General features: G+C 36.1%; 1 protein-coding gene and 1 pseudogene across 2 annotated transcripts in view; one reads left to right on the forward strand and one right to left on the reverse strand.

Annotated features, from left to right (window-relative positions):
* RB1 (RB transcriptional corepressor 1) overlaps positions 1 to 27,668 on the forward strand; it is a 177,712-nt gene that overhangs the window by 19,064 nt on the left and 130,980 nt on the right. For both annotated transcript variants that reach the window (XM_031001306.2, XM_055359817.1), the window contains exon 3: positions 26,033 to 26,148. In XM_031001306.2, the coding sequence (XP_030857166.1) occupies positions 26,033 to 26,148 (116 nt within the window). The remainder of the gene's footprint in view (positions 1 to 26,032; positions 26,149 to 27,668) is intronic.
* Positions 5,447 to 5,925, reverse strand: LOC109029291 (PEST proteolytic signal-containing nuclear protein-like; annotated as a pseudogene).

The following is a 27,668-nucleotide window of genomic DNA, read 5'->3' on the forward strand; positions in this document are numbered from 1 at the left end:
CTCTTCCTGGATCTTAGTGGGAGACCATCCAGTTTTTCACCATTAAGTAGATGTTAGCTGTGGGGTTTTTGTAGATGCCTTTCATCACCTGAAGAATTTTTTATTTCTAGGGTGTTGAGTGTTTTGTTATGAAAGGGTGTTGGATTTTGTCAAATGATTTTTCTGCTTCTATTGATATAATAATGTAGTTCTTGTTCTTTATTGAAATGCTGTAGTATATTAGTTGATTTTCAGGTGTTAAACCAACATTGCATCTCTGGAATAAGTCCCACTTGGTCACAATGTATAATCCTTTTGATATGTTGCTAGATTTGGTTTGCTAATTTTTTTTTTTTTTGAGGATTTCTATACATGTATTTATAAGAGATTTTGGTCATTAGTTTTTTTCCTTGTGCTGTCTTTGTCTGATTTTAGTATCAAGATAATACTGGCCTTTCACAGAATGGACTGGGAAGTGTTCCCTCCTCTTCTGTTTTGATGGGGCAGTTTGTGAAGAATAGATATTAATTCTTCTGTAAATACTTGGTAGAATTCATCAGTGATGCCATCTGGGCCTGGACTTTTCTCTGTGGAAAGTTTCAAAATTACTAATTCAGTCATTTTACTTGTTATAGGTTTATTCAGTTAGTCAGTTTCTTTTTGAATCAGTTTTTATACTTTATATTTTTCTAGGAATTTGTCTACCTCATCTAAGTTACCTAGTTCATTGGCAAATAATTGTTCATGGCATTGCCATTATAATCCTTTTTATTTCTGTAAGGTTAGTAGTAATTTTTTTTATTTCATTCCTGATTTTGGTTAATTTGAGCCTTCTCTCTTTTATCTTGGTCAGTCTAACTAGAATTTTCTCAATGTTGGTGATTTAAAATTTTTTTTTTGGTTTTATTGATTTTTCTTTATTTCTCTATTCTCTAAAAAATTTTGATCAAACAATTTTTCCCTGTTTTTTCACTACCCAATGTTTATACTTAATGTGTGTATTGGATAACTCTATTAAAGTTCATCATTATGTACTTTCATCATGTAATAGTCAGATATATCTTATATATAATTGTACTGCCTACTTTTAGAATTGCTTGTTCTTAAAGGCTTTGACTTCATAAAAGTTTTCACTCTTGGCCAATATTATTTACTACAGCGTGTTTTCTTCTTCATGAGGAACCATGGAAGAAATCTTTGGTCCAAGACCCATTAAGCTTTCCTGGAGAAGCTAACTAATTAATTTAATTTAACCTTATAGATACTATGAATCTTATAATTGTTTGTTACTGTTTTAACTGCCAGCTTTCATGATGGCATGCATTTTGGGGGATACTAACATTTTTCTTGTCATTTTTTTCACCTTTCTATATTTTACTTTCACAATTATAAGTAAATAAAGACTTGTTTTAACATAAATCACACTTTATAGTAATAAAGAGCGGGTCTCTGTTGCTCTCCTTTTTTACTTTAAAATTTTTTATTTTTAATTATGGAGACATAATAGGTGTACATATTTATGGGATACGTGTGATGTTTTGATACAAGCATATAATGTGTAATGATCAAATCATGGTAGTTGGAGTATCCATCATCTTAAGCTTTTATCATTTATTTGTGTTAGGAGCATTCCAATTCTAATCTTTTAGTTATTTTGAAATATACAATACATTATTGTTAACTATAGTCACTGTATTGTGACTATATAGTGTTTCCATAGAACACTAGATCTTGTTCCTTCTATCTAACTGTCTTTTTGTACCCATTAACCAACTCCTCTTTTATCCTCCCATCCCCACTACCCTTCACAGCTTCTGGTAATCATCATTCTACTCTGTCTCCATGAGTTCAATTTTTTTTTTTTTTTTTAAGCTCTTGCATGTAAGTGAGAACATGTGGTACTTGTCCTTCTGTGCCTGGCTTATTTCACTTAACATGATGTTCTCTAGTTCCAAATGACAGGATTTCATTCTATTTTATGGCTGAATAACATTCCATTGTTTATATGTACCACATTTTCTTTATCCATGCATCCATTAATGGGCATTCAGGTTAATTCCATGTCTTGGCTGTTGGGAAAAATGCAGAATTCAACATGGGAATGCAGATATCTCTTTGATATACTGTTTTTATTTCTTTTGGATATATACCCAGTGGTGGGATTGCTGTATCATATGGTAGTTTTATTTTTTTTTTTTTGAGGAACCTCCAAACTATTCTTTTATAGTGGCTCTACTAATTTACATTGCCACAAGCAGTTGTGCTTTTGTTTTTTTTGTTTGTTTTTGTTTTTGTTTTTACTGTTTTAACATAATTATTTGGAGCTTCATTCATGATGGCATATGCATCAACAATTTATTTATTCTCATTACTGAGTAGTATCTCATTGCATGGGATTTGTTTTTTTTTTAAGTTCAGGGGTACATGTGCAGTTTTGTTACATAGGTAAACTTATGTCATGGGGGTTTGTTGTACAGATTATTTCATTGCCCAGGAATGAAGTCCAATACCTACTAGTTGTTTGTCCTAATCCGCTTCCTCTCCCACCCTCCACCCTCTGATAGGTCCCAGTGTGTCTTGTTCCCCTGTGTGTGTCCATGTGTTCTCATTATCTAGCTCCTACTTATGAGAACATGCAGCATTTGGTTTTCTGTTCCTGCGTTAGTTTGCTAAGGATAATGGCCTCCAGCTCTATCCATGTCCCTGAAAAACATTGCTCTCTTTCTATTCCTAGTTATATCCATAGAAATGACCATTGATAGTTTTTGCTTACTCTGTCCCTCCAGTTTTTCCTTCCTCCAGCATATACACAAGGATTTTAATTTTACCCAATTGAAGTCTTACTTATCTACGGCTTTTAACAAGTCATCATCAGTAATTTTGGAATAGGCATTAGATTCACATGGTTCAAGATTCAAAGGAAAGAAAAGTATAAACAGTAAAAAGTCTCCTCATTCCTTTCCCTAAGCCACCCACTTCTCTTCAGAGGCAACTAATAAAAGTTTCTAGCTTTGCATTATTCTACACCTTGCTTTTTTCATTTAGCAATATATCTTGAAGAGCACATCTCCCTCTGTATTTAGCTTAATCCTTTTAGTGGATTTTTTTTTATTTTTTGGGTATATCAGAATTTATTTATGAATTTCATTGTTGAGAGACATTTAGTTTGTTTTTGAATGTGTGATACTACAAACCGTTGCGGTGAATTATCCTTATATATACATTTTCATGCACAAATGAGAGTACTTTTATAGTGTAGATTCCTAGAAGTAGAACTGCTAGGTCAGAAGGTATTCACATTTAAAAATTTTAAATTTGCTCATAGAATGAAGTCTTTGCTCATAGAATAGTCTTTGCTCAAATCTCACTTTACCAAAGAGGCCTATTGTGACCACTCTGCTTAATACTGTAACCTGCCCCTACTTCTCCCTGAACTTCTCTATCCATTGCACTCTATTCCTTTTCTAGCATAGTATATGGTTTACCTATTTATACTGCTTTTTGGTTACTGTCTTTTTCCCTCTGCTCCAAGAAACAGGAATGTTTGTTTTGTTCACAAATATATATTTCTAGCAGTTACAATAGTGTTTGGTGCTTAGTAGGCATTTAGTAAATATTTATTGAATAAATCGAATACATAAGCAAACAGCATCCAAAATTATCCTCCGTAAAAATGCCTAATTTCTTTTTTTTCCTCTGTATCTCAATGAATAAAAAAAAATACTGACTTTCTTTACCCACTTATTTTGGATTTTTTTGGTCTTGTTTTTTGTTTGTTTGTTTGTTTTTGAGTTTGACAAATTTATTGGTATTTTACTAAAGACATTCATCTCAGTTGTTTCTCTCTCCCAGCTTGACCTTAGGTTAATATTTCATTTGGGTCAAGAAAAGAATATCAGAAGAGGTATGTTATTTTAACAAACAGGAAAATGGACAAAAATGGATAGTTTGCCTACATTAAAGTGAGTTAAATTCATGTATCTTGATATAATTAAATCATATAAGAACTAAGAGTTCTATATACATTTCCATTGTTTTACCTGGGGCTTATTCTAAACTTAAATACTAGTGAACAAAGAGTTAGGAATATACACAGGTTGCTTCTCTGAGTTATTACCGACTAAAAGAGCTCAGCGAGCAGTTACCACCAATAAAACAGTCTGAAGCTGCCTCCAAATACAATATTGTAGTAGGAGTTTTCAAGGAAATTTTTATACTGTATTTTTTTTTTGTCTGTGACTGTGCTTTTAAAGATGTGTTTAACTGTCACATTAAAAAAAAAGCTCGTATACAATACAAAAATACAAAAAGAAAACACCCTACAATACACAAATTAACAAAGTATGTGTGGTGAGATTCCAAAAAATGTTTGAAGATGCATTTTCTTTCCTTCTATTTCAGTATCTAAAATGTGCTTTTTGAGAGGCCATTGGTCAATATGTATACATTTAAAATAAACCATATAATATTACTAGTAAGAAAGCCAGTAGTTAAGTTCAATTCAAATTGGATTTCACAAGTTAGTAATTTAAATCCTTAGACAAAGTTACAGAAAGTGCATCTTCTTGTTTTCCATCTTCATACAATGTTAAATTTTTTTTTTGGTGTTTATACCTTTTAAAAAATAAAAGCAGCCAAATACTTAAGCAATATGTACATTTAAATTTTTGGTGGTGGTTTGTATTTTAAAAGAAACAGTTTTCTTATGATTCGCTTCAAGTTCTGGTGGAAATGCTTACAGGAACTAGCTAATAAACAAAAAACAAGAGAAGCACATTCAAAATACTGATTTACTTTGGTAGCAAATGGTTTTTCTTTGAAGATTAATGAAGATAGACAAGACCCATTAAGGTGAAGTGGGCTATTTCAAATATTCAACAGTTTACATATAAAAAAGTTATTTTAAGAGCTAAGCGTCTGTATCCACTGATAGCAATGCAACACCTAGTTTATGATGACTTGAAAGAAAACAAATGCCCATAAAGAAAAAAGCTGTATTTTAATTTTATCTAAATGTACTTTCAGTCAATAGTTCAGTAACATTTTCCTCCCAATACAATACTCCCTCTCTCTATAAGGCTGTTCCTGGGAGCCAGACAAGTTTAGGTGATAAGGGAGTTAAGAGAGTAACTGCTTGCAGTTTTAAATAGACAATTAACTTTTTGCTTCCCTCTTAATGTGCTAATAGTTGTGTCTAAAAAAATAGGCTATTCTTAAAAAGGTACCATTTCTGATTTCTTTATTATCTGTAAACTTTGGAAACTAATCACACGAAACTACCAAATTAGCAAATGTCTTGAAATCTGTATATAAAACATAAATTACCTCTAATTTCAAACTCTCGTTTATTAGTGTACCACTCAATCTTTTAAAAAGATGAAAAAGAAAAAAAAAGTGGCTCCAAAGGTAGTCTTATACCATTCTTAAAAAAAGGAAACTGTTCTTTTTAACTTTATACCCACCCACACCCCAATTTCAAAACATCATTTAATTGTCTTGGTCATAGACATTTCGAAGATGAGATTTTATATTCTGCTCCCATAGCTTCTGGTTATCAGAAAACCCATGCTTTCCTTTATTGAAGGAGTTTGGTCCAGCTGATGTTGGTGTATCCCTTGCAATATTCTTCCTCCTCATCTTTGCTTCTGGAGGCCTTTCCTCTGATTCACTATCTTCATCTTCATTAAAAGCTGCTGCTACTGAAAGAGTTTTTGGAGCAAGAGTTGGAACAGTTTCTTTAGGCTTACTTGATCCAAGTTTGATGGATATGGGTGATGCTTTCTTTGTCGTCTGACTACCTATGGCAAATCCAAAGTTGGAGATCTTTGCAGGCTTTGTTGGAGGTCTGCAGCTTCTTCTTCAGCGGATCGCTTCTCAGCGCTGCGGCTGGAACTTTCCTCTCCATTACTCCGGCAGCTCCAGCTCATTGCGACTTTTCAGGCTTCTCCTCTCCCGCCTTCCCATCAGCCATTTCCCCCGCCGCATTGTTTTTTTAAGATTTCAGAAATCTTTCTAATACAAGTTGGGATATAAATAATTAGATATAGAAAATAGCTACAAGGTATTTCTTTTAACTTTCTCCACCCCCAGCTCCCAGCAGTCAAGAGTCAAGCCCTAAGTCTTGTCCTTTCTGTCAGAAATAGATACAAGAAGGATACAGCAAACACTGCTATAACACCTCTCTCATAGTATTCAAATCAGTGTGGAGATTATTATAGGCTCCAGATGAGTTAGGATATCTTTAAGTCTCAATTTAATAAAACTAATTGTTTTCCTGTGCTTTAAATATCTCTCCATTCTATATAAATATAATATAGATCTAACAGATGTAGTCTTGAAATAGATGGCTATAATGTCAGTGAAGTATTTTTTTCCTTATTTATATACATTATAACTTTCATTATTTATGTACATTATAATTTTAAAGGCCTGATAGCCATAATTATTGATGTTCAGATTGGTAGTTATTTCTGTCTCTTATGTATTCAACTATAAACATTTAATCAAGATTATGAGACCTAGATATTTAGCAGAGTTTTGGAGTAAATTATTTTATCAAACAAAGAATATAAAATAAACATTTCTACTTATGTTCCTGTTTTAATTTACCTCATTTATATGCATCTTGATATTGCATTTTCATATTCTAAAAACTATTTTTAAAGACAGGTTGATTCAGAATTACAGTGTACTTGAAAATCATCAGGTACCTATTATTAGTTTTCACCCACATTGAATCTGTGTTTCAGAAACTGTCTACCAAACTTTGTTTATTAAGTAATTATTTTCCCTAGTTTTATTCAAGATATACAGAGCTGCCAACTAGTGCTTTTCATCAGCATCAGGTAAATTGTGTTACTATACTGCATTGAATTTTAGCAAAGGTAAAGTATTTGCTATTTTAGTTATTGTAGCTTTATTGAAAGCAAACATATAGGTTTTTTAAAGTATTGGAAAACTCACCAGATTATATGACTTGGAACCCTAGAAACTCCCAGACCACGAGACTTAATGGTTAATGATCTCTTTCAGTTCTCTTTCAACTTGGAATTCTCTTATTCCAATGCCAACTCATTGCTCTTTTGGAAAGACCCATTCTTTCCTCTATTGTCTTGGTACCTCCTCAGGACATATTCCCCAAAGTGGAAATTTCAGTTTAAGATAATTTTCAGCATTGTGTAGAATAAGAATGGTTAGACAGCTGATGTCAGCAAGATGGTGGAATAGTAGCGCTGTCCTTCAGAAACACCAATTTTGACAACTACCATGGAAAGAATGCCTTTATACTTGAGCATACATGGAACATTCTCCAGGATCAATCATATGTCAGGCCATAAAACAAGTATTAATATATTTAAGAAGATTGAGATAATATCAAGCATCTTTTCTGACCATAATGGCATAAAACTAGAAAGCAAAAATAACAGAAAAACTGGGAAATACTCAAATATGTGAAAATTAAACATGTTCCTGAACAACCAATAGTCAAATAAGAAATCAAAATGGAAATTAAAAAAATATGTGATACAAATGAACATGGAAACAGCACATCAAGATTTGTGGAATGCAGCAAAACAGTTCCAATAGGAGATTTCATAGTGATAAACACCAACATGAAGGAAACAGTAGGACCCCAGATAAGTAACCTAACTTTACATCTCTCAGAACTAGGTAGAAAAAGAACAAATAAGCCCAAAGTAATAGAAGGAGGGGCATAAGAAAGATCACAGCAGAAATAAATGAAAGACTCGAAAAACAATAGAAAAGAGCAACAAAATGAAGAGTTTTTTTGAAAAGATAAACAAAATTGATAAACTTTTAGCTAGAATAAGAAAAAAAGAAGAGTCAAATAAATAAAATCAGGAATGAAAGAGGAGACATTATGACTGATATCACAGAAATACAAAGAATCTTGAGAATACTTTGAACAAATTATATACTAACAAATTGGATGACCTGAAAGAGACAGATTGTTTGCCACATACTACCTGCTAAGACTGAATTATGAAGAAATAGAAAATCTGAATGACCAATAACAAATAAGGGACTGAATCAGTAATCAAAAATCTACCAATAGAGAAAAGCCTCAGGACCTGATAGCTTCACTGGTGAATTCTACCAGACATTTGAAGAAGAATACCAATCCTTCTCAAACTTTTTCAAAAATTTGAATAGGAGGAAACACTTCCAAACTCATTTAACAAGGCTAGCATTACCTTGATACCAAAGTCAGGCAAGGGTATTACAAGAAAAGAAGATTATAGGTCAATATCCCTGATGAACATATGTGCAAAAATTGTCAACAAAATATTAGCAACAGCACATTAAAGGGATCATACATCATGATGAAATTGGATTTATCTCTGGGATTCAACGATGGTTCAACATATGCAAATCTATAAATATACCACTTCAACAGAATGAAGGACAAATTATGTGATCATCTTAATAGATCCAGAAAAAGTGTTTGACAAAATTTAACATTGTTTCATGACGAAAACTCTCAACAAGTTAGGTATAAAAGGAATGTACCTCAACACAACAAAGGTTATATGTGATAAGCCCACAGCTAACATTATACTCAGTGGGGAAACCTAAAATCTTTTCCTTTAAGATCAGGATCAAGACAAGGATCATTTGTCACTTGCATTCAACATAGTACTGGAAATCTAGCCAGAGATATTAGGCAAGAAAAAGAAATAAAAGCATTTGCTACAGTTTGAATGTTTTCCCCCTCTAAAACTCATGTTGAAACTTAATTCCCAATATGGTAGTATTAAAGATGGGGCCTTTAAGAGGTGATTGAGTCCTGAGGCCTCTGCCTTTATGAATGGATCAATCTATTCATGGATTAATTGGTTTTCATGAGAGTGGCATCAGTGGCTTTATCCCAAGCTATCATCTTAGCATGCTCAGTTATCATCTTAGCATGCTCAGTTCTCTCACCATGCGATACCCTGCACCACCTCAGGACTCTGAGGACTCATAGCTATTATTCAAAAAGTCAGAAGATAACAGATGTTAGAGAGGATATGGAGAAAAGGGAACTATTGTTCAATGTTAGTGGGAATGTAAATTGGTATGTCTTTTATGGAAAACAGTATGGAAGCTCCTCAAAAAATTAAAACTAGAACTACCACATGATTCAGCAATCCTACCTTTTGGTATATATCCACAGGAAATGAAGTCAGTATGTTGAAGAGATACATACACTCCCATGTTCATTGCAGCATTATTCACAGTCACAAAGATATGGAAACAACCTAAGTGTCTGTCATTTGATGTATAGATAAAATGGTACAGATTGTCTTAAACTAATGATTGGTTATATCCTGATAAACCCATTGTAAGTCAAAAATATCTTAAGTTAAAATTGCATTAAGATCATGACAAACCCAGTTGAAAAATCGCAAATTGAACCATTGTAAGTCAAGGACTATCTGTTATATATATTGGAATTTTATTCAGCCTTAAAAAAGGTAGGAAATCCTGCCATTTGCAAGAACACGGATGAACCCGAAGGACATTATGTTGTGTTAGTCAGACACAGAAAGACAAATGCTGCATGATCTCATTTATATGTAAAATCTTTAAAAAGTCAAATACATACAAACAGTAAAAAGGTGGTTAGCAGGGGTGGGGAGCCTGGGGAGAATGTGGAGATGTTTGTCAAAGGGTACAAACTTTCAGTTATAAAATGAATAAGGGTTAGATGTGGAAGCTCACGCCTATAATCCCAGCACATTTGGAGACCAAGATAGGAGGATTGCTTTAGGCCCGAGTTAGAGACCAACTTGGGCAACATGGGGAGACCCCCATCTCTACCAAAAATTAAAAAAAATTTTACAGGTGGTGACATGTACTTGTAGTCCCAGCTACTTGGGACTCTGAAGTAGGAGGAGTGCTTGTGCACCCAGGAGGTTGAGGCTGCAGTGAGCTATTATTGTGCCACAGCAATCCAGTCTGGGTGACAGAGTGAGACCCTGTCATGAGACCTGTCTCAAAAACAAAAACAAAAAAGTAGTAGTTCTGGACACTTAATTTACAGCATGGTTGATTATAGTTAATAATAATGTTTTGTATTCTTGAAATTCACTGAGAGAAATCTTAAGTATCCTTACGACATACACACAGACAAAATGGTGACTATATGAAGTGATAGGTATGTTAATTAGCTTAATTGTAGTGCAGTAGTGCCCGCTTATCCTCAGAGGATATGTTCCAAGACCCTCAGTAGATGCTTGAATCCACAGATAGTACTGAACCCTATATATACTATGTTTTTTCCTATCCTGTACATATATACCTACATTAAAGTTTAATTTGTAAATTAGCCACAGTAAGAGATTAGTAACAATGACTAAGAAAATAGAACAATTATGACAAGATACTGTAATAAAAAGTATGTGAATGTAGTCTGTTTCTCTCAAAATAGGTACTCTGCTCACCTGTTTTCAAACCATGGTTGACCATGGGAAACTGAAACTGTGGAAAGTGAAACCGTGGATATGGAATGACTGATGTAATCACTTCTTATTGTATAGATGTATCAAAATATCACATTGAACACCTTAAATATAAACTTTTTCATTTGTCAATCGTACCTCCATAAAGCTGGAAAAAAATGTGACCTCATTTGTTTGTTGGTGATTTCCTTTTTTGAAACAGCACATGTGATATTTGGTAAAAGGAGTTGATATTGTTAATCCATATAATTGGATCTGAGTTGTAGGAATTAATCTCCTTACTCAATGGTTTTCAACCTTGTTTCCAAGAGTAGTAGATATCAGTTTTGTAGCTATTTTTCAGAAAAGCTAATTAGTAGCCCTTTGAGTATGGTGGCAGTTTTCTTTCCTATACGGTTATACCTTTTTGGATGGATCATTTTTGGGCTTTGAGCTCAATAATCTAAGCAGAGAGCTTGACCAGAAACTTAGTTCTAGGTAGGTTATGTATCATCTGTTCAGAAAATGAGGTCTGTAATGTTGTTCTTTGTGTGTGTGTGTGTGTGTGTTACCCTTATTGATACTTACCAGTTTGCTATCAATGTGTGAATGGGAGCTGAAGAAACTATAGTGGAACCAACAGTCTTAACTTACACTTTGGTGGTTCAGTTGCTTCTTGTTTCTCTGAGCATACGGAGAAAAAAAAGAAAAAAAAAGAGAGAAAAAGCCACTCTGTAGCTACTGCCACAACTTTTTTTTTTTCCTTTTTAGAACTACGCTAGTGTTAGTGCTGGACACTACAAGGCTCTTGGGGTAAAGTAGTGAATTAGATACAATATTTCTGCCTTCAGGATGCTTACATATTCATAGCTGAGATAGGGACAAATGAGCAAGCAAGCAAGTCACAGTTCAGTTAAGAGCTGACAGGTTTATGAACTGAGTTCCGTAGGAGTTTTTCAAATTTATTTTAATTTTTCTGACCATATGCTGCATGATCTGTAAGAGTTCTTAAGGCAGGGAGTCCCAGGTGCTCAACTTTTGGGCAGATGGCCAGGTAAATCTGAATTTGCCAGGTACATGTTTTTCTGGAAATAGAATCAACTTTCTTACCCACAAAGGCATTGTGTAACTGGGTGACTGATTCACATGGTGTTCACCCCTGCATGTTGTTTCAAAAATGTGATTGAGTACAAGTAAGGTCAGTTTTTACATTCCTCTTCTTGGCTTTGCCACTCTTGCCTTTTGCTTCTGTGCACATCCAAGAATGTCCTTAACACTAGACTGCTGTAAGCTCATATTATACAGGTGAAATTTTCTAGCGTCTTAGCTTGTTATTCCTTCTGTTCCTACGTATCACCTAGGTAAGGAGGAAATCTAGGAGCAAAAGATAAAGGCAGTTCTTCCCCCTATTTCTCTCTAATACCTTCATATTTCATTTAATGTAACCCTACTGCTAATTACTTATTACAGTCTCATGAACTATGTGTAAGGATATATCTTTTGGCCCTGAGGTAGAGCACAAAAGCACATGTTTCTTATGACTTATTTTCATCTTTCATATTTCACAAAGTACAAGCTAGATAGAACATTATTTTTAACTTTTGAAATTGCAACTTAAATTTATGTCAGTTATGATAGCATACATAGTAGTACTTTTCTGATAGTTCCAAGATGATTTATGTCACCACTTGGTGGAGCTCTTTTATAAGTAAGTGCATTGTTTAAAAAAGCGAGTATAAGTTGTCACTAATTAGGGGTTATCATTAGATTGGTTCAGATGAACTCAACTAAATGATGGTATAATTGGTAATCTCTTCAAGTACTGAGTGTAGATTTTGATTTAAACTGTAATGTATGTGATTAAAATTTTGATAAAGGTTTTTCTCGAGTATTTCTAATTTTTCTCTCTCCTGCTTTATGTAAATGTAGCACTTATTGACTTTTCTCCTATTTTACAACTGTAGATAATTTAAAAAATGTATGCAGGATTAATAAGGAAAATGAAAACTGTTAGTAATCCTACCATGTAGAGATAATCGTGAACATTTTAATATATATTTTCATTTTCTCTTCTTTTTTGTTTTTTCACAAAATTGGAATCAAAATATGTGCAGAACTTTTTATTCTGTTTTTTTCTTAACGTTATATGTTGGGTATTTTTACATATCCCTTTAATATTCCTTGAAACTGTTTTGGGTTTTTATATTATTCTATGATATAGCTCTATCACAATATGTTTAGCCATTCTGTTTTAAGATTTTTAGGCTCGGAGGAGAGCCAAGATGGCCGAATAGAAACAGCTCCGGTCTACAGCTCCCAGCGTGAGCGACGCAGAAGACGGGTGATTTCTGCATTTCCATCTGAGGTACTGGGTTCATCTCACTAGGGAGTGCCAGACAGTGGGCGCAGCCCAGTGGGTGCGCGCACCGTGCGTGAGCCGAAGCAGGGCGAGGCATTGCCTCACCTGGGAAGCGCAAGGGGTCAGGGAGTTCCCTTTCTGAGTCAAAGAAAGGGGTGACAGACGCACCTGGAAAATCGGGTCACTCCCACCCGAATATTGCGCTTTTCAGACCGGCTTAAAAAACGGCGCACCACGAGACTATATCCCACACCTGACTGGGAGGGTCCTACGCCCACGGAATCTCGCTGATTGCTAGCACAGCAGTCTGAGATCAAACTGCAAGGCGGCAGCGAGGCTGGGGGAGGGGCGCCCGCCATTGCCCAGGCTTGCTTAGGTAAACAAAGCAGCCGGGAAGCTCGAACTGGGTGGAGCCCACCACAGCTCAAGGAGGCTTGCCTGCCTCTGTAGGCTCCACCTCTGGGGGCAGGGCACAGACAAACAAAAAGACAGCAGTAACCTCTGCAGACTTAAATGTCCCTGTCTGACAGCTTTGAAGAGAGCAGTGGTTCTCCCAGCACGCAGCTGGAGATCTGAGAACGGGCAGACTGCCTCCTCAAGTGGGTCCCTGACCCCTGACCCCCGAGCAGCCTAACTGGGAGGCACCCCCCAGCAGGGGCGCACTGACACCTCACACCGCAGGGTATTCCAACAGACCTGCAGCTGAGGGTCCTGTCTGTTAGAAGGAAAACTAACAAACAGAAAGGACATCCACACTGAAAACCCATCTGTACATCACCATCATCAAAGACCAAAAGTAGATAAAACCACAAAGATGGGGAAAAAACAGAACAGAAAAACTGGAAACTCTAAAACGCAGAGCACCTCTCCTCCTCCAAAGGAACGCAGTCCCTCACCAGCAACGGAACAAAGCTGGATGGAGAATGAGTTTGACGAGCTGAGAGAAGAAGGCTTCAGACGATCAAATTACTCTGAGCTACGGGAGGACATTCAAACCAAAGGCAAAGAAGTTGAAAACTTTGAAAAAAATTTAGAAGAATGTATAACTAGAATAACCAATACAGAGAAGTGCTTAAAGGAGCTGATGGAGCTGAAAACCAAGGCTCGAGAACTACGTGAAGAATGCAGAAGCCTCAGGAGCCGATGCGATCAACTGGAAGAAAGGGTATCAGCAATGGAAGATGAAATGAATGAAATGAAGCGAGAAGGGAAGTCTAGAGAAAAAAGAATAAAAAGAAATGAGCAAAGCCTCCAAGAAATATGGGACTATGTGAAAAGACCAAATCTACGTCTGATTGGTGTACCTGAAAGTGATGCGGAGAATGGAACCAAGTTGGAAAACACTCTGCAGGATATTATCCAGGAGAACTTCCCCAATCTAGCAAGGCAGGCCAACATTCAGATTCAGGAAATACAGAGAACGCCACAAAGATACTCCTCGAGAAGAGCAACTCCAAGACACATAATTGTCAGATTCACCAAAGTTGAAATGAAGGAAAAAATGTTAAGGGCAGCCAGAGAGAAAGGTCGGGTTACCCTCAAAGGGAAGCCCATCAGACTAACAGCGGATTTCTCGGCAGAAACCCTACAAGCCAGAAGAGAGTGGGGGCCAATATTCAACATTCTTAAAGAAAAGAATTTTCAACCCAGAATTTCATATCCAGCCAAACTAAGCTTCATAAGTGAAGGAGGAATAAAATACTTTACAGACAAGCAAATGCTGAGAGATTTTGTCACCACCAGGCCTGCCCTAAAAGAGCTCCTGAAGGAAGCGCTAAACATGGAAAGGAACAACCGGTACCAGCCGCTGCAAAATCATGCCAAAATGTAAAGACCATTGAGACTAGGAAGAAACTGCATCAACTAATGAGCAAAATCACCAGCTAACATCATAATGACAGGATCAAATTCACACATAACAATATTAACTTTAAATGTAAATGGACTAAATTCTCCAATTAAAAGACACAGACTGGCAAGTTGGATAAAGAGTCAAGACCCATCAGTATGCTGTATTCAGGAAACCCATCTCACGTGCAGAGACACACATAGGCTCAAAATAAAAGGATGGAGGAAGATCTACCAAGCAAATGGAAAACAAAAAAAGGCAGGGGTTGCAATCCTAGTCTCTGACAAAACAGACTTTAAACCAACAAAGATCAAAAGAGACAAAGAAGGCCATTACATAATGGTAAAGGGATCAATTCAACAAGAGGAGCTAACTATCCTAAATATATATGCACCCAATACAGGAGCATCCAGATTCATAAAGCAAGTCCTGAGTGACCTACAAAGAGACTTAGACTCCCACACATTAATAATGGGAGACTTTAACACCCCACTGTCAACATTAGACAGATCAACGAGACAGAAAGTCAACAAGGATACCCAGGAATTGAACTCAGCTCTGCACCAAGTGGACCTAATAGACATCTACAGAACTCTCCACCCCAAATCAACAGAATATACATTTTTTTCAGCACCACACCACACCTATTCCAAAATTGACCACATAGTTGGAAGTAAAGCTCTCCTCAGCAAATGTAAAAGAACAGAAATTATAACAAACTATCTCTCAGACCACAGTGCAATCAAACTAGAACTCAGGATTAAAAATCTCACTCAAAGCCGCTCAACTACATGGAAACTGAACAACCTGCTCCTGAATGACTACTGGGTACATAACGAAATGAAGGCAGAAATAAAGATGTTCTTTGAAACCAACGAGAACAAAGACACAACATACCAGAATCTCTGGGATGCATTCAAAGCAGTGTGTAGAGGGAAATTTATAGCACTAAATGCCCACAAGAGAAAGCAGGAAAGATCCAAAATTGACACCCTAACATCACAATTAAAAGAACTAGAAAAGCAAGAGCAAACAAATTCAAAAGCTAGCAGAAGGCAAGAAATAACTAAAATCAGAGCAGAACTGAAGGAAATAGAGACACAAAAAACCCTTCAAAAAATCAATGAATCCAGGAGCTGGTTTTTTGAAAGGATCAACAAAATTGATAGACCGCTAGCAAGACTAATAAAGAAAAAAAGAGAGAAGAATCAAATAGACACAATAAAAAATGATAATGGGGATATCACCACCGATCCCACAGAAATACAAACTACCATCAGAGAATACTACAAACACCTCTACGCAAATAAACTAGAAAATCTAGAAGAAATGGATACATTCCTTGACACATACACTCTCCCAAGACTAAACCAGGAAGAAGTTGAATCTCTGAATAGACCAATAACAGGAGCTGAAATTGTGGCAATAATCAATAGTTTACCAACCAAAAAGAGTCCAGGACCAGATGGATTCACAGCCGAATTCTACCAGAGGTACAAGGAGGAACTGGTACCATTCCTTCTGAAACTATTCCAATCAATAGAAGAAGAGGGAATCCTCCCTAACTCATTTTATGAGGCCAGCATCATTCTGATACCAAAGCCGGGCAGAGACACAACCAAAAAAGAGAATTTTAGACCAATATCCTTGATGAACATTGATGCAAAAATCCTCAATAAAATACTGGCAAACCGAATCCAGCAGCACATCAAAAAGCTTATCCACCATGATCAAGTGGGCTTCATCCCCGGGATGCAAGGCTGGTTCAATATACGCAAATCAATAAATGTAATCCAGCATATAAACAGAGCCAAAGACAAAAACCACATGATTATCTCAATAGATGCAGAAAAAGCCTTTGACAAAATTCAACAACCCTTCATGCTAAAAACTCTCAATAAATTAGGTATTGATGGGACGTATTTCAAAATAATAAGAGCTATCTATGACAAACCCACAGCCAATATCATACTGAATGGGCAAAAATTGGAAGCATTCCCTTTGAAAACTGGCACAAGACAGGGATGCCCTCTCTCACCGCTCCTATTCAACATAGTGTTGGAAGTTCTGGCCAGGGCAATCAGGCAGGAGAAGGAAATAAAGGGTATTCAATTAGGAAAAGAGGAAGTCAAATTGTCCCTGTTTGCAGACGACATGATTGTTTATCTAGAAAACCCCATTGTCTCAGCCCAAAATCTCCTTAAGCTGATAAGCAACTTCAGCAAAGTCTCAGGATACAAAATCAATGTACAAAAATCACAAGCATTCTTATACACCAACAACAGACAAACAGAGAGCCAAATCATGAGTGAACTCCCATTCACAATTGCTTCAAAGAGAATAAAATACCTAGGAATCCAACTTACAAGGGATGTGAAGGACCTCTTCAAGGAGAACTACAAACCACTGCTCAAGGAAATAAAAGAGGATACAAACAAATGGAAGAACATTCCATGCTCATGGGTAGGAAGAATCAACATCGTGAAAATGGCCATACTGCCCAAGGTAATTTACAGATTCAATGCCATCCCCATCAAGCTACCAATGACTTTCTTCACAGAATTGGAAAAAACTACTTTAAAGTTCATATGGAACCAAAAAAGAGCCCGCATTGCCAAGTCAATCCTAAGCCAAAAGAACAAAGCTGGAGGCATCACACTACCTGACTTCAAACTATACTACAAGGCTACAGTAACAAAAACAGCATGGTACTGGTACCAAAACAGAGATATAGATCAATGGAACAGAACAGAGCCCTCAGAAATAACGCCGCATACCTACAACTATATGATCTTTGACAAACCTGAGAAAAACAAGCAATGGGGAAAGGATTCCCTATTTAATAAATGGTGCTGGGAAAACTGGCTAGCCATATGTAGAAAGCTGAAACTGGATCCCTTCCTTACACCTTATACAAAAATCAATTCAAGATGGATTAAAGATTTAAACCTTAGACCTAAAACCATAAAAACCCTAGAAGAAAACTTAGGCATTACCATTCAGGACATAGGCGTGGGCAAGGACTTCATGTCCAAAACACCAAAAGCAATGGCAACAAAAGCCAAAATTGACAAATGGGATCTAATTAAACTAAAGAGCTTCTGCACAGCAAAAGAAACTACCATCAGAGTGAACAGGCAACCTACAACATGGGAGAAAATTTTCGCAACCTACTCATCTGACAAAGGGCTAATATCCAGAATCTACAATGAACTCAAACAAATTTACAAGAAAAAAACAAACAACCCCATCAAAAAGTGGGCGAAGGACATGAACAGACACTTCTCAAAAGAAGACATTTATGCAGCCAAAAAACACATGAAAAAATGCTCATCATCACTGGCCATCAGAGAAATGCAAATCAAAACCACTATGAGATATCATCTCACACCAGTTAGAATGGCAATCATTAAAAAGTCAGGAAACAACAGGTGCTGGAGAGGATGTGGAGAAATAGGAACACTTTTACACTGTTGGTGGGACTGTAAACTAGTTCAACCATTGTGGAAGTCAGTGTGGCGATTCCTCAGGGATCTAGAACTAGAAATACCATTTGACCCAGCCATCCCATTACTGGGTATATACCCAAAGGACTATAAATCATGCTGCTATAAAGACACATGCACACGTATGTTTATTGCGGCATTATTCACAATAGCAAAGACTTGGAACCAACCCAAATGTCCAACAATGATAGACTGGATTAAGAAAATGTGGCACATATACACCATGGAATACTATGCAGCCATAAAAAATGATGAGTTCATGTCCTTTGTAGGGACATGGATGAAATTGGAAACCATCATTCTCAGTAAACTATCGCAAGAACAAACAACCAAACACCGCATATTCTCACTCATAGGTGGGAATTGAACAATGAGATCACATGGACACAGGAAGGGGAATATCACACTCTGGGGACTGTTGTGGGGTGGGGGGAGGGGGGAGGGATAGCATTGGGAGATATACCACCAGCATGGCACATGTATACATATGTAACTAACCTGCACAATGTGCACATGTACCCTAAAACTTAAAGTATAATAAAAAAAATAAATAAATAAATAAATAAAAAAAAAAAAAAAAAAAAGATTTTTAGGCTCTTCCTACTATTTTTGCTATCATAAATAACTTTTCAAACATCTATTACACTAAATCTTTTTTTAATTTTTAATTTTTGTGGGTACATATCAAGTGTACATATTTATGGGGCACATGAAATGCCCTGATGCAGGCATGCAGTTCTGTTACTCTAAATCTTGACTCAACTCTATTTTTACTTGTTAAATTCTTAGCTATAAAACTGAGGTATTTTAAGGATTTTTATGTACCTTAACAAAATGTCCTTCAATTGACATTATTCTCAAATATGTTTGTTGAAAATATGTTTGTTGAAAGTGTCTTTTTTTTTTTTTTTTGCAAAGTGCTTGTTCTTTGCCCATTTTCCCCCCATTTTTTGTTCTTTTTTTGGTGTGTGGGGGGGAATTGTTTTGGCTAGGTAAGAATTACTTTTCTTCTGTTTCAACAATTTTTAAAGTGCTATCCTGAGTCCTTTTCATAATTTTCAAGAAAACACATCAGTTACAGATTTTAGGTTGCAAATTGTTGTTGGAAAAGGAGACCTGGACCTTAAAAGAGGCTGGAAAGCAGAATGAGATATGATAATCATCTGTATATGAGATGATGAGGGCTGTAGGAGTGGATGAGAATGCTGAGGAAAAAAGAGAATGGTGGGAAAAAAGCCCATGGAGTTGAGAAACCCCATGAAAAAGTTGTGAGAGGAAAAGAGAAGAGAATGAGGATGTGAGGGCATTTAAAAAAGCTACTGAAAAAGTTGCATGGAGGTAAATTGAAGGAGAAAAATTGCAACAGTGTCAGATGCTGCATAGAGGTCTTTCTGGATTTTGCATCCATGTTCATCAGGGGCATCAGTCTAAAATTCTCTTTTTTTGTTGTGTCTCTGCCAGGCTTTGGTATCAGGATGATTTTGGCCTCATAAAATGAATTAGGGAGGATTCCCTCTTTTTCTATTGATTGGAATAGTTTCAGAAGGAATGGTACCAGCTCCTCTTTGTACCTCTGGTAGAATTCGGCTGTGAATCCATCTGGTCCTGGACTTCTTTTGGTTGGTAGGATATTAATTACTCCCTCAATTTCAGAACCTGTTATTGGTCTATTCAGGGATTCAACTTCTTCCTGATTTAGTCTTGGGAGGGTGTATGTGTCCAGGAATTTATCCATTTCTTCTAGATTTTCTAGTTTATTTGCGTAGAGGTGTTTATAGTATTCTCTGATGGTAGTTTGTATTTCTGTGGGATCTGAGGTGATATCCCCTTTATCATTTTTTATTGCATCTATTTGATTCTTCTCTCTTTTCTTCTTTATTAGTCTTGCTAGTGGTCTATCAATTTTGTTGATCTTTTCAAAAAGCCAGCTCCTGGATTCATTAATTTTTTGAAGGGTTTTCTGTGTCTCTATTTCCTTCAATTCTGCTCTGATCTTAGTTATTTCTTGCCTTCTGCTAGCTTTTGAATTTGTTTGCTCTTGCTTCTCTAGTTCTTTTAATTGTGATGTTAGGGTGTCAATTTTAGATCTTTCCTGCTTTCTCTTGTGGGCATTTAGTGCTATAAATTTCCCTCTACACACTGCTTTACATGTGTCCCAGAGATTCTGGTATGTTGTGTCTTTGTTCTCATTGGTTTCAAAGAACATCTTTATTTCTGCCTTCATTTTGTTATGTACCCAGTAGTCATTCAGGAGCAGGTTGTTCAGTTTCCATGTAGTTGAGCGGTTTTGAGTGAGTTTCTTAATCCTGAGTTCTAGTTTGATTGCACTGTGATCTGAGAGACAGTTTGTTATAATTTCTTTTCTTTTACATTTGCTGAGAGAGCTTTACTTCCAACTATGTGGTCAATTTTGGAATAAGTGCGATATGCTGAGAAGAATGTATATTCTGTTGATTTTGGATGGAGAGTTCTGTAGATGTCTATTAGGTCTGCTTGGTGCAGAGCTGAGTTCAATTCCTGGATATCCTTGTTAACATTCTGACTCGTTGAACTGTCTAATGTTGACAGTGGGGTGTTAAAGTCTCCCATTATTATTGTGTGAGAGTCTAAGTCTCTTTGTAGGTCTCTAAGGACTTGCTTTATGAATCTGGGTGCTCCTGTATTGGGTGCATATATATTTAGGATAGTTAGTTCTTCTTGTTGAATTGATCCCTTTACCATTATGTAATGGCCTTCTTTGTTTCTTTTGATCTTTGTTGGTTTAACGTCTGTTTTATCAGAGACTAGGATTGCAACCCCTGCCTTTTTTTGTTTTCCATTTGCTTGGTAGATCTTCCTCCATTCCTTTATTTTGGGCCTATGTGTGTCTCTGCACGTGAGATGGATCTCCTGAATACAGTGCACTGATGGGTCTTGACTCTTTATCCAATTTGCCAGTCTGTGTCTTTTAATTGGAGCATTTAGTCCATTTACATTTAAGGTTAATATTGTTATGTGTGAATTTGATCCTGTCATTATGATGTTAGCTGGTTATTTTGCTCGTTAGTTGATGCAGTTTCTTCCTAGCCTCGATGGTCTTTACAGTTTGGCATGTTTTTGCAGTGGCTGGTACCAGCTGCTCCTTTCCATGTTTAGTGCTTCCTTCAGGAGCTCTTGTAAGGCAGGCCTGGTGGTGACAGAATCTCTGTGCATTTGTTTGCCTGTGAAGGATTTTATTTCTCCTTCACTTATGAAGCTTAGTTTGGCTGGATATGAAATTCTGGGTTGAAAATTCTTTTCTTTAAGAATGTTGAATATTGGCCCCCACTCTCTTCTGGCTTGTAGAGCTTCTGCTGAGAGATCCACTGTTAGTCTGATGGGCTTCGCTTTGTGGGTAACCCTGCCTTTCTCTCTGGCTGCCTTAACATTTTTTCCTTCATTTCAATTTTGGTGAATCTGACAATTATGTGTCCTGGAGTTGCTCTTCTCGAGGAGTATCTTTGTGGCATTCTCTGTATTTCCTGAATTTGAATGTTGGCCTGCCTTGCTAGGTTGGGGAAGTTCTCCTGTATAATATCCTGCAGAGTGTTTTCCAACTTGGTTCCATTCTCCCTGTCACTTTCAGGTACACCAATCAGATGTAGGTTTGGTCTTTTCACAGAGTCCGGTATTTCTTGTAGGCTTTATTCGTTTCTTTTTACTCTTTTTTCTCTAAACTTCTCTTCTTGCTTCATTTTATTCATTTGATCTTCCATCACTGATACCCTTTCTTCCAGTTGATCGAATCGGATGCTGAAGCTTGTGCATTCATCACGTAGTTCTCGTGCCATGGTTTTCAGCTCCTTCAGGTTATTTAAGGACTTCTCTACACTGGTTGTTCTAGTTGGCCATTTGTCTAATCTTTTTTCAAGGTTTTTAGCTTCTTTATGATGGGTTAGAACTTCCTTCTTTAGCTCGGAGAAGTTTGATCATCTGAAGCCTTCTTCTCTTACCTTGTCAAAGTCATTCTCCATCCAGCTTTGTTCCGTTGCTAGCGAGGAGCTGCGTTCCTTTGTGAGGGGGAGAGGCACTCTGATTTTTAGAATTTTCAGCTTTTCTGCTGTTTTTTCCCCATCTTTGTGGTTTTATCTACCTTTGGTCTTTGATGATGGTGATGTACAGATGGGGGTATGGTGTGGATGTTGTTTCTATTTGTTAGTTTTCCTTCTAACAGGACCCTCAGCTGCAGGTCTGTTGGAGTTTGCTGGAGGTTGACTCCAGACCGTTTGCCTGGGTATCAGCAGCGGAGGCTGCAGAACAGCGAATATTGCTGAACAGCAGATGTTGCTACCTGATCGTTCCTCTGGAAGCTTCGTCTCAGAGGGGTACCCAGCTGTGTGTGGTGTTAGTCTGCCCCTAGTGGGGGGTGCCTCCCAGTTAGGCTACTCAGGGGTCAGGGACCCACTTGAGGAGGCAGTCTGTCCATTCTCAGATCTCAAACTTTGTGCTGGGAGAACCACTACTCTCTTCAAAGCTGTCAGACAGGGACATTTAAGTCTGCAGAGGTTTCTGCTGCCTTTTGTTCGGCTATGCCCTGCCCCCAGAGGTGGAGTCTACAGAGGCAGGCAGGCCTCCTTGACCTGCGGTGGGCTCCACCCAGTTCAAGCTTCCCGGCTGCTTTGTTTACCTACTCAAGCCTCAGCAATGGCGGGCACCCCTCTCCTAGCCTTGCTGCTGCCTTGCAGTTTGATCTCAGACTGCTGTGCTAGCAATGAGCGAGGCTCCGTGGGCGTGGGACCCTCCGAGCAAGGCGCAGGATATAATCTCCTGGTGTGCTGTTTGCTGAGACCATTGGAAAAGCGCAGTATTAGGGTGGGAGTGACCCGATTTTCCAGTTGCCATCTGTCACAGCTTCCCTTGGCTAGGAAAGGGAATTCCATGACCCCCTGTGCTTCCCAGGTGAGGTGATGCCTCGCCCTGCTTTGGCTCACACTTGGTTGGCTGTACTCACTGTCCTGCACCCACTGTCTGACAAGCCCCAGTGAGATGAACCTGGTAACTCAGTTGGAAATGCAGAAATCACCTGTCTTCTGCGTCGCTCACACTGGGAGCTGTAGACTGGAGCTTTTCCTATTCGGCCATCTTCTAGTCTTTAATTTTTCATCTGTATGATGAGAAGTGAATCCAATGACTTTTTTAGATTGAAAAATTTTGAATCAAACTCAACTAAAGTGAACAAAATATATGAAACTACAATAATGAAGACATTATGATATTGGTGAAAAAAGACAAGTAAATCAATGGAACAGAACAGATAATCCAGAAGTAGACCCACATATATATATTATTATAAGTTCATTTTCTACAGAGGTGCGAAGGTAATGGAGGAAGGATATTCTTCTCAACAAATAATGCTGGAGCAATTGGGTATCCAAATGCAGAAAATGAACTTCAATCCTTATCTCACATCATTTATAAAAACTAACCAGAAATGAAGCATAGACCTAAACTTCTAGAAGATGACATAGGAGAAAGTCTTAATGAGCTTGGGTTAGGCAAAGATTTCATAGATACCTACCACTGAAAACATAACCCATAAAAGAAAAAAAATGAATAAATTGAGCTTAATCAAAATTAAAAACTTCTGTTCCTTGAAATATACTTCTTATGGAAGTCAAAACACAAGCTGCATCTGAAATAAAGGTCACATTTTGCTCATAGGAAAGTTCTTCAGGTCCTTAAAAATCAGAACCTACTTGTAGAACGTTTCACTTATGCATTTTATCATATCAGATGATCCTGTGTTTCGTTGTTTTGACTACTAAATGTTCTAATAAAATTTGCTGTTTTAAAAAAATGAATAAACAACATACTAAATTTTAGCAACTTTCGCTTCATTTTTTAATCTTTAAAAGAGAGGGAGAGAGAAAAAAGGCTGGAATTGATGAAAGGACATATATTGAGAGCAGTTATTGCCTGAGTGCAAAGAAGCAAACCAAAATGGTAAGAAATAAGCATAAAAATTTAAAGACTATGGTAGTTGGGGTTATTTATTAAAGAGACAAACAACCTTTGACATCTTATTAGTTCCCAAGAAATTGACCATATTAACATAAACACAAATACAGAAGTTGATTTTTGTTCATTTTATTAAAATATATATTCTTAATTAGTCATGAAAACAGTGAAGCAGTGTATAGTTTGTATCTTCAATTTCAGAAACAGTAAGTATGTAACATAGTTTCAAAATCAGATTTATTGAGGTATAATTTACATACACAAAATATGCCAATTTTAAGTGCACAGTTCAATACGTTTTAACAGACATATTCACTCATATAATCACCACCATTAAGATATAGAACTTTTTGATCACTCCAGAAAGTTCTTTCATTCCCCTTTGCAGTCATTTCCCAACACCTCCCCTCTGTTCCACAGGCAACTACGGATCTACTTTTTGACTTTAAAGATTGGTTTTGCCTTTTCTAGAATTTCATATGAAAGGAATTATTCAATGCATCCTTTTGAGTCTGGCTTTTTCTCAGTGTAATAATTTTGAGATTTATCTATATTGTTATATATATTAGGACATTTCCTTTTGATTTTCGAATAACATTCCATTGTAGGGATATACCCCAATTTATTTTTCCATGCACTTCTTTTTTTTTTTTATATTTGGGTTGTTTGTAGTTTTTGGCCATTATGACTGAAGCTGCTATGAACATTCACATATAATGTTTTCATTTCTCTTGGATATGAATATCTGGGAGTAGAATTGCTATGTGTTATGGAAAGTGCATATTTAACTTTATAAGAACTTCCAAACTTGTTCTCCAAAATGATTGTGCCATTTTACATTTTCACCAGTGATGTTTAAGTGTTCCATTGCACTACATCCTCACTGACCCTTGATATTGTCAGTCTTTTACATTTTAGCTATTCTAGTGGGTGTATAATTATAATTTAAGTTGTAAAATATTTACATCCCAAGTAACTAAAATTAAGAAAAAGTTTAGAGTTGGATGGTGGTAAACCTTTAATTACCTGTAAAATTTGGTAATCTGGAACAACTCACTTATCCTAAAGCTTTTATATAATTGATATTTCAAAATAATGTAAGATCGTATTACATGCTTTTTAGCTCTATTGTAATCTCCAGTTAAGAGTAAGTAAATAGTTCCAACTATTTAATGAACATTAATTTGACATTTCTTTTGTTTCCAACTTAATGTAATCCAAATTTTACCCATAAAATGTAATATTTAGGGGTGGTATATATTGTGGGGAAAAATGTGTTCTAAAGATAATGAAAAAGTACTCTAGTGATAATGATAGCCATCAATCATTAAGAACTGACTGTATACTATATACTATGCCAAAGGCTTTATAAATATAATTTCATTTAATTGTTACAGAATGGGGTACATATTCTTATTTTGATTTTACAAAGAAGGCAGTTAAGGAACTGAAACATGAAATACAAGGTTAAAAATAATTGAATAAATAAATTGATAAAAGGAATGAATGAATAGAGCAAGGAAAGAATAAGCGAATAACGTGGGCTTGTTTTTTTCAAACAAATTATATGTTATGGACTCTAGATCTCTTAACTTAGCTTCAATGACATTGGATTATTGAAAAATGAAACTATTTTGAGGAATTAACTGACCCCTAAAGTTTCCACAATAACTTATTTAATTTTTTATCTTTCTAATACTTTTTTGCCTTATAATATAAAATTTGAATGTTTGTTATTAGTGTGAAATGAAATCCTTTCAAATATATGCCATCGGAAGGATGTGTTACAAATATACAATATTATAAACATTTATTTTGTATGCTGAATAAGAAAAAATAAGTTATAATACAGTTTTAACATAGTATCCAGTGTGTGAATTATTTAATGAAATATTTGATCTTTATTTTTTGTTCCCAGGGAGGTTATATTCAAAAGAAAAAGGAACTGTGGGGAATCTGTATCTTTATTGCAGCAGTTGACCTAGATGAGATGCCGTTCACTTTTACTGAGCTACAGAAAAACATAGAAATCAGGTAAAGTTTCTTGTATAAATATAAGCCTCTGCCATAAAAGGAAATGAATTCTGGATTTTCCTCTCAATAGACTTTAGTGAATTAGTGAGAAATGCTAAAATAAAGTAAAATGAAAAGAACTTGGACCAAATAGTGAACTGCCATTTTCTCATGGAGCCGTTATGAAAGTGTATTTATGCTGTATTTCTTTAAGAGGTAGCAGTTTGTGTCCTGGAAAAATTTTCCTTGTGTCTCTCACTATTCATGTGTAAGCTTTCTTAATTGTGGCTGTTAATAAAGTGAACAGAAAAGCAAGGATTTGTAAATAGGCTTGTTTTATATTAAAACCTTTATATAAGTAGTCTGAGTTTATCTTAAAGGTATTTAGGTAAGATTTATTAAAGCCTAAGATTGTTTTAACTAGAGGATATTATAACTAAATTCTTTTTTTCAGATTATATATTGATTTGAACATGCTACAATACTTGAACCAGTTAATTACTTAATAGGTGTTTGTTGTTGAGTTTATAAGCCTCATAAGAAGAGTTTATTAATGTGTTTTCAATAATGTATGAGCTTTATCTTCAGAAAGTATCCAGGACTTCCAGTCATTTTCTTTGCAACATATTTACAAAAATGCAACAGTATGTATTTTTACCAAATAGGTAATTATGTTTCTCCTTGAACAGAGACATCTAGAATTAAACATAATTGATATTTTATTTAAATGAGATAGATTAAATTGTTGCATTTTTGAAATACTTTTTTTGCTATATCTAAATAAAATGTGGAAACAAAGGCCTTGTATATTTGTAAATATACAAAATAATAGAAATGACATAAATAGTTCATAGAGTCAATACCTGCAACACCACAGGCACTCACTGCTTCTCTCCCTTCCTTCTTTTCTTCCCTTAAGTTTCCCCTAGAAAAAAGGCTTTGTTGTAACAATTCAGTTTTCATGGTAATCTCAGGACAGGTATTGCCGTATACCTCAAAAAAACTGGAACTGAGAGTAGTTCTTTAATAAATGCTATTCTGAGGCTGATTTCTTTTTCTTTGGATATATCTGCACATTTGTTCCTTTCTCTTTTCTAATCAACATTCTGATCTTCTATTCTTTGTCATTTCCACTCTTTCTTTATTTGCTTTTTCACATAGCTTGTCATGGCTCCCCCATTACTTTCTGTATCATAGGAACTTTAATAACCTTTTGGTTCCCCTGCTGATTAGCTGGAGCTTTTATTTCCCCAGTGTTTGATTGGTCCAGCCCATTTTTTTGAGTGAGGGCTATAACTCATTGGTTGCTGGACAGCCTATGGGTGGGTCAGCTGACTATCTTTTGTTTCAGTTAGCTGCTTTGGTATAATTCCTTATACAAAATTCATGATTAGAAATTAGCATGTGAGATGTAGTTGATGATTGCTATCTTTAATATCCTATTGGAAAATGTATATATTGATGTTTCAAATACGTTAATTTTTATGGAAAAGAGTAACGAAGAGTGATTTAAAGTTATTATTTAAACTGCTTAAATTATT

This window comes from Gorilla gorilla, chromosome 14 (genome assembly GCF_029281585.2).
Source record: "Gorilla gorilla gorilla isolate KB3781 chromosome 14, NHGRI_mGorGor1-v2.1_pri, whole genome shotgun sequence".
NCBI lineage: Eukaryota > Metazoa > Chordata > Mammalia > Primates > Hominidae > Gorilla > Gorilla gorilla.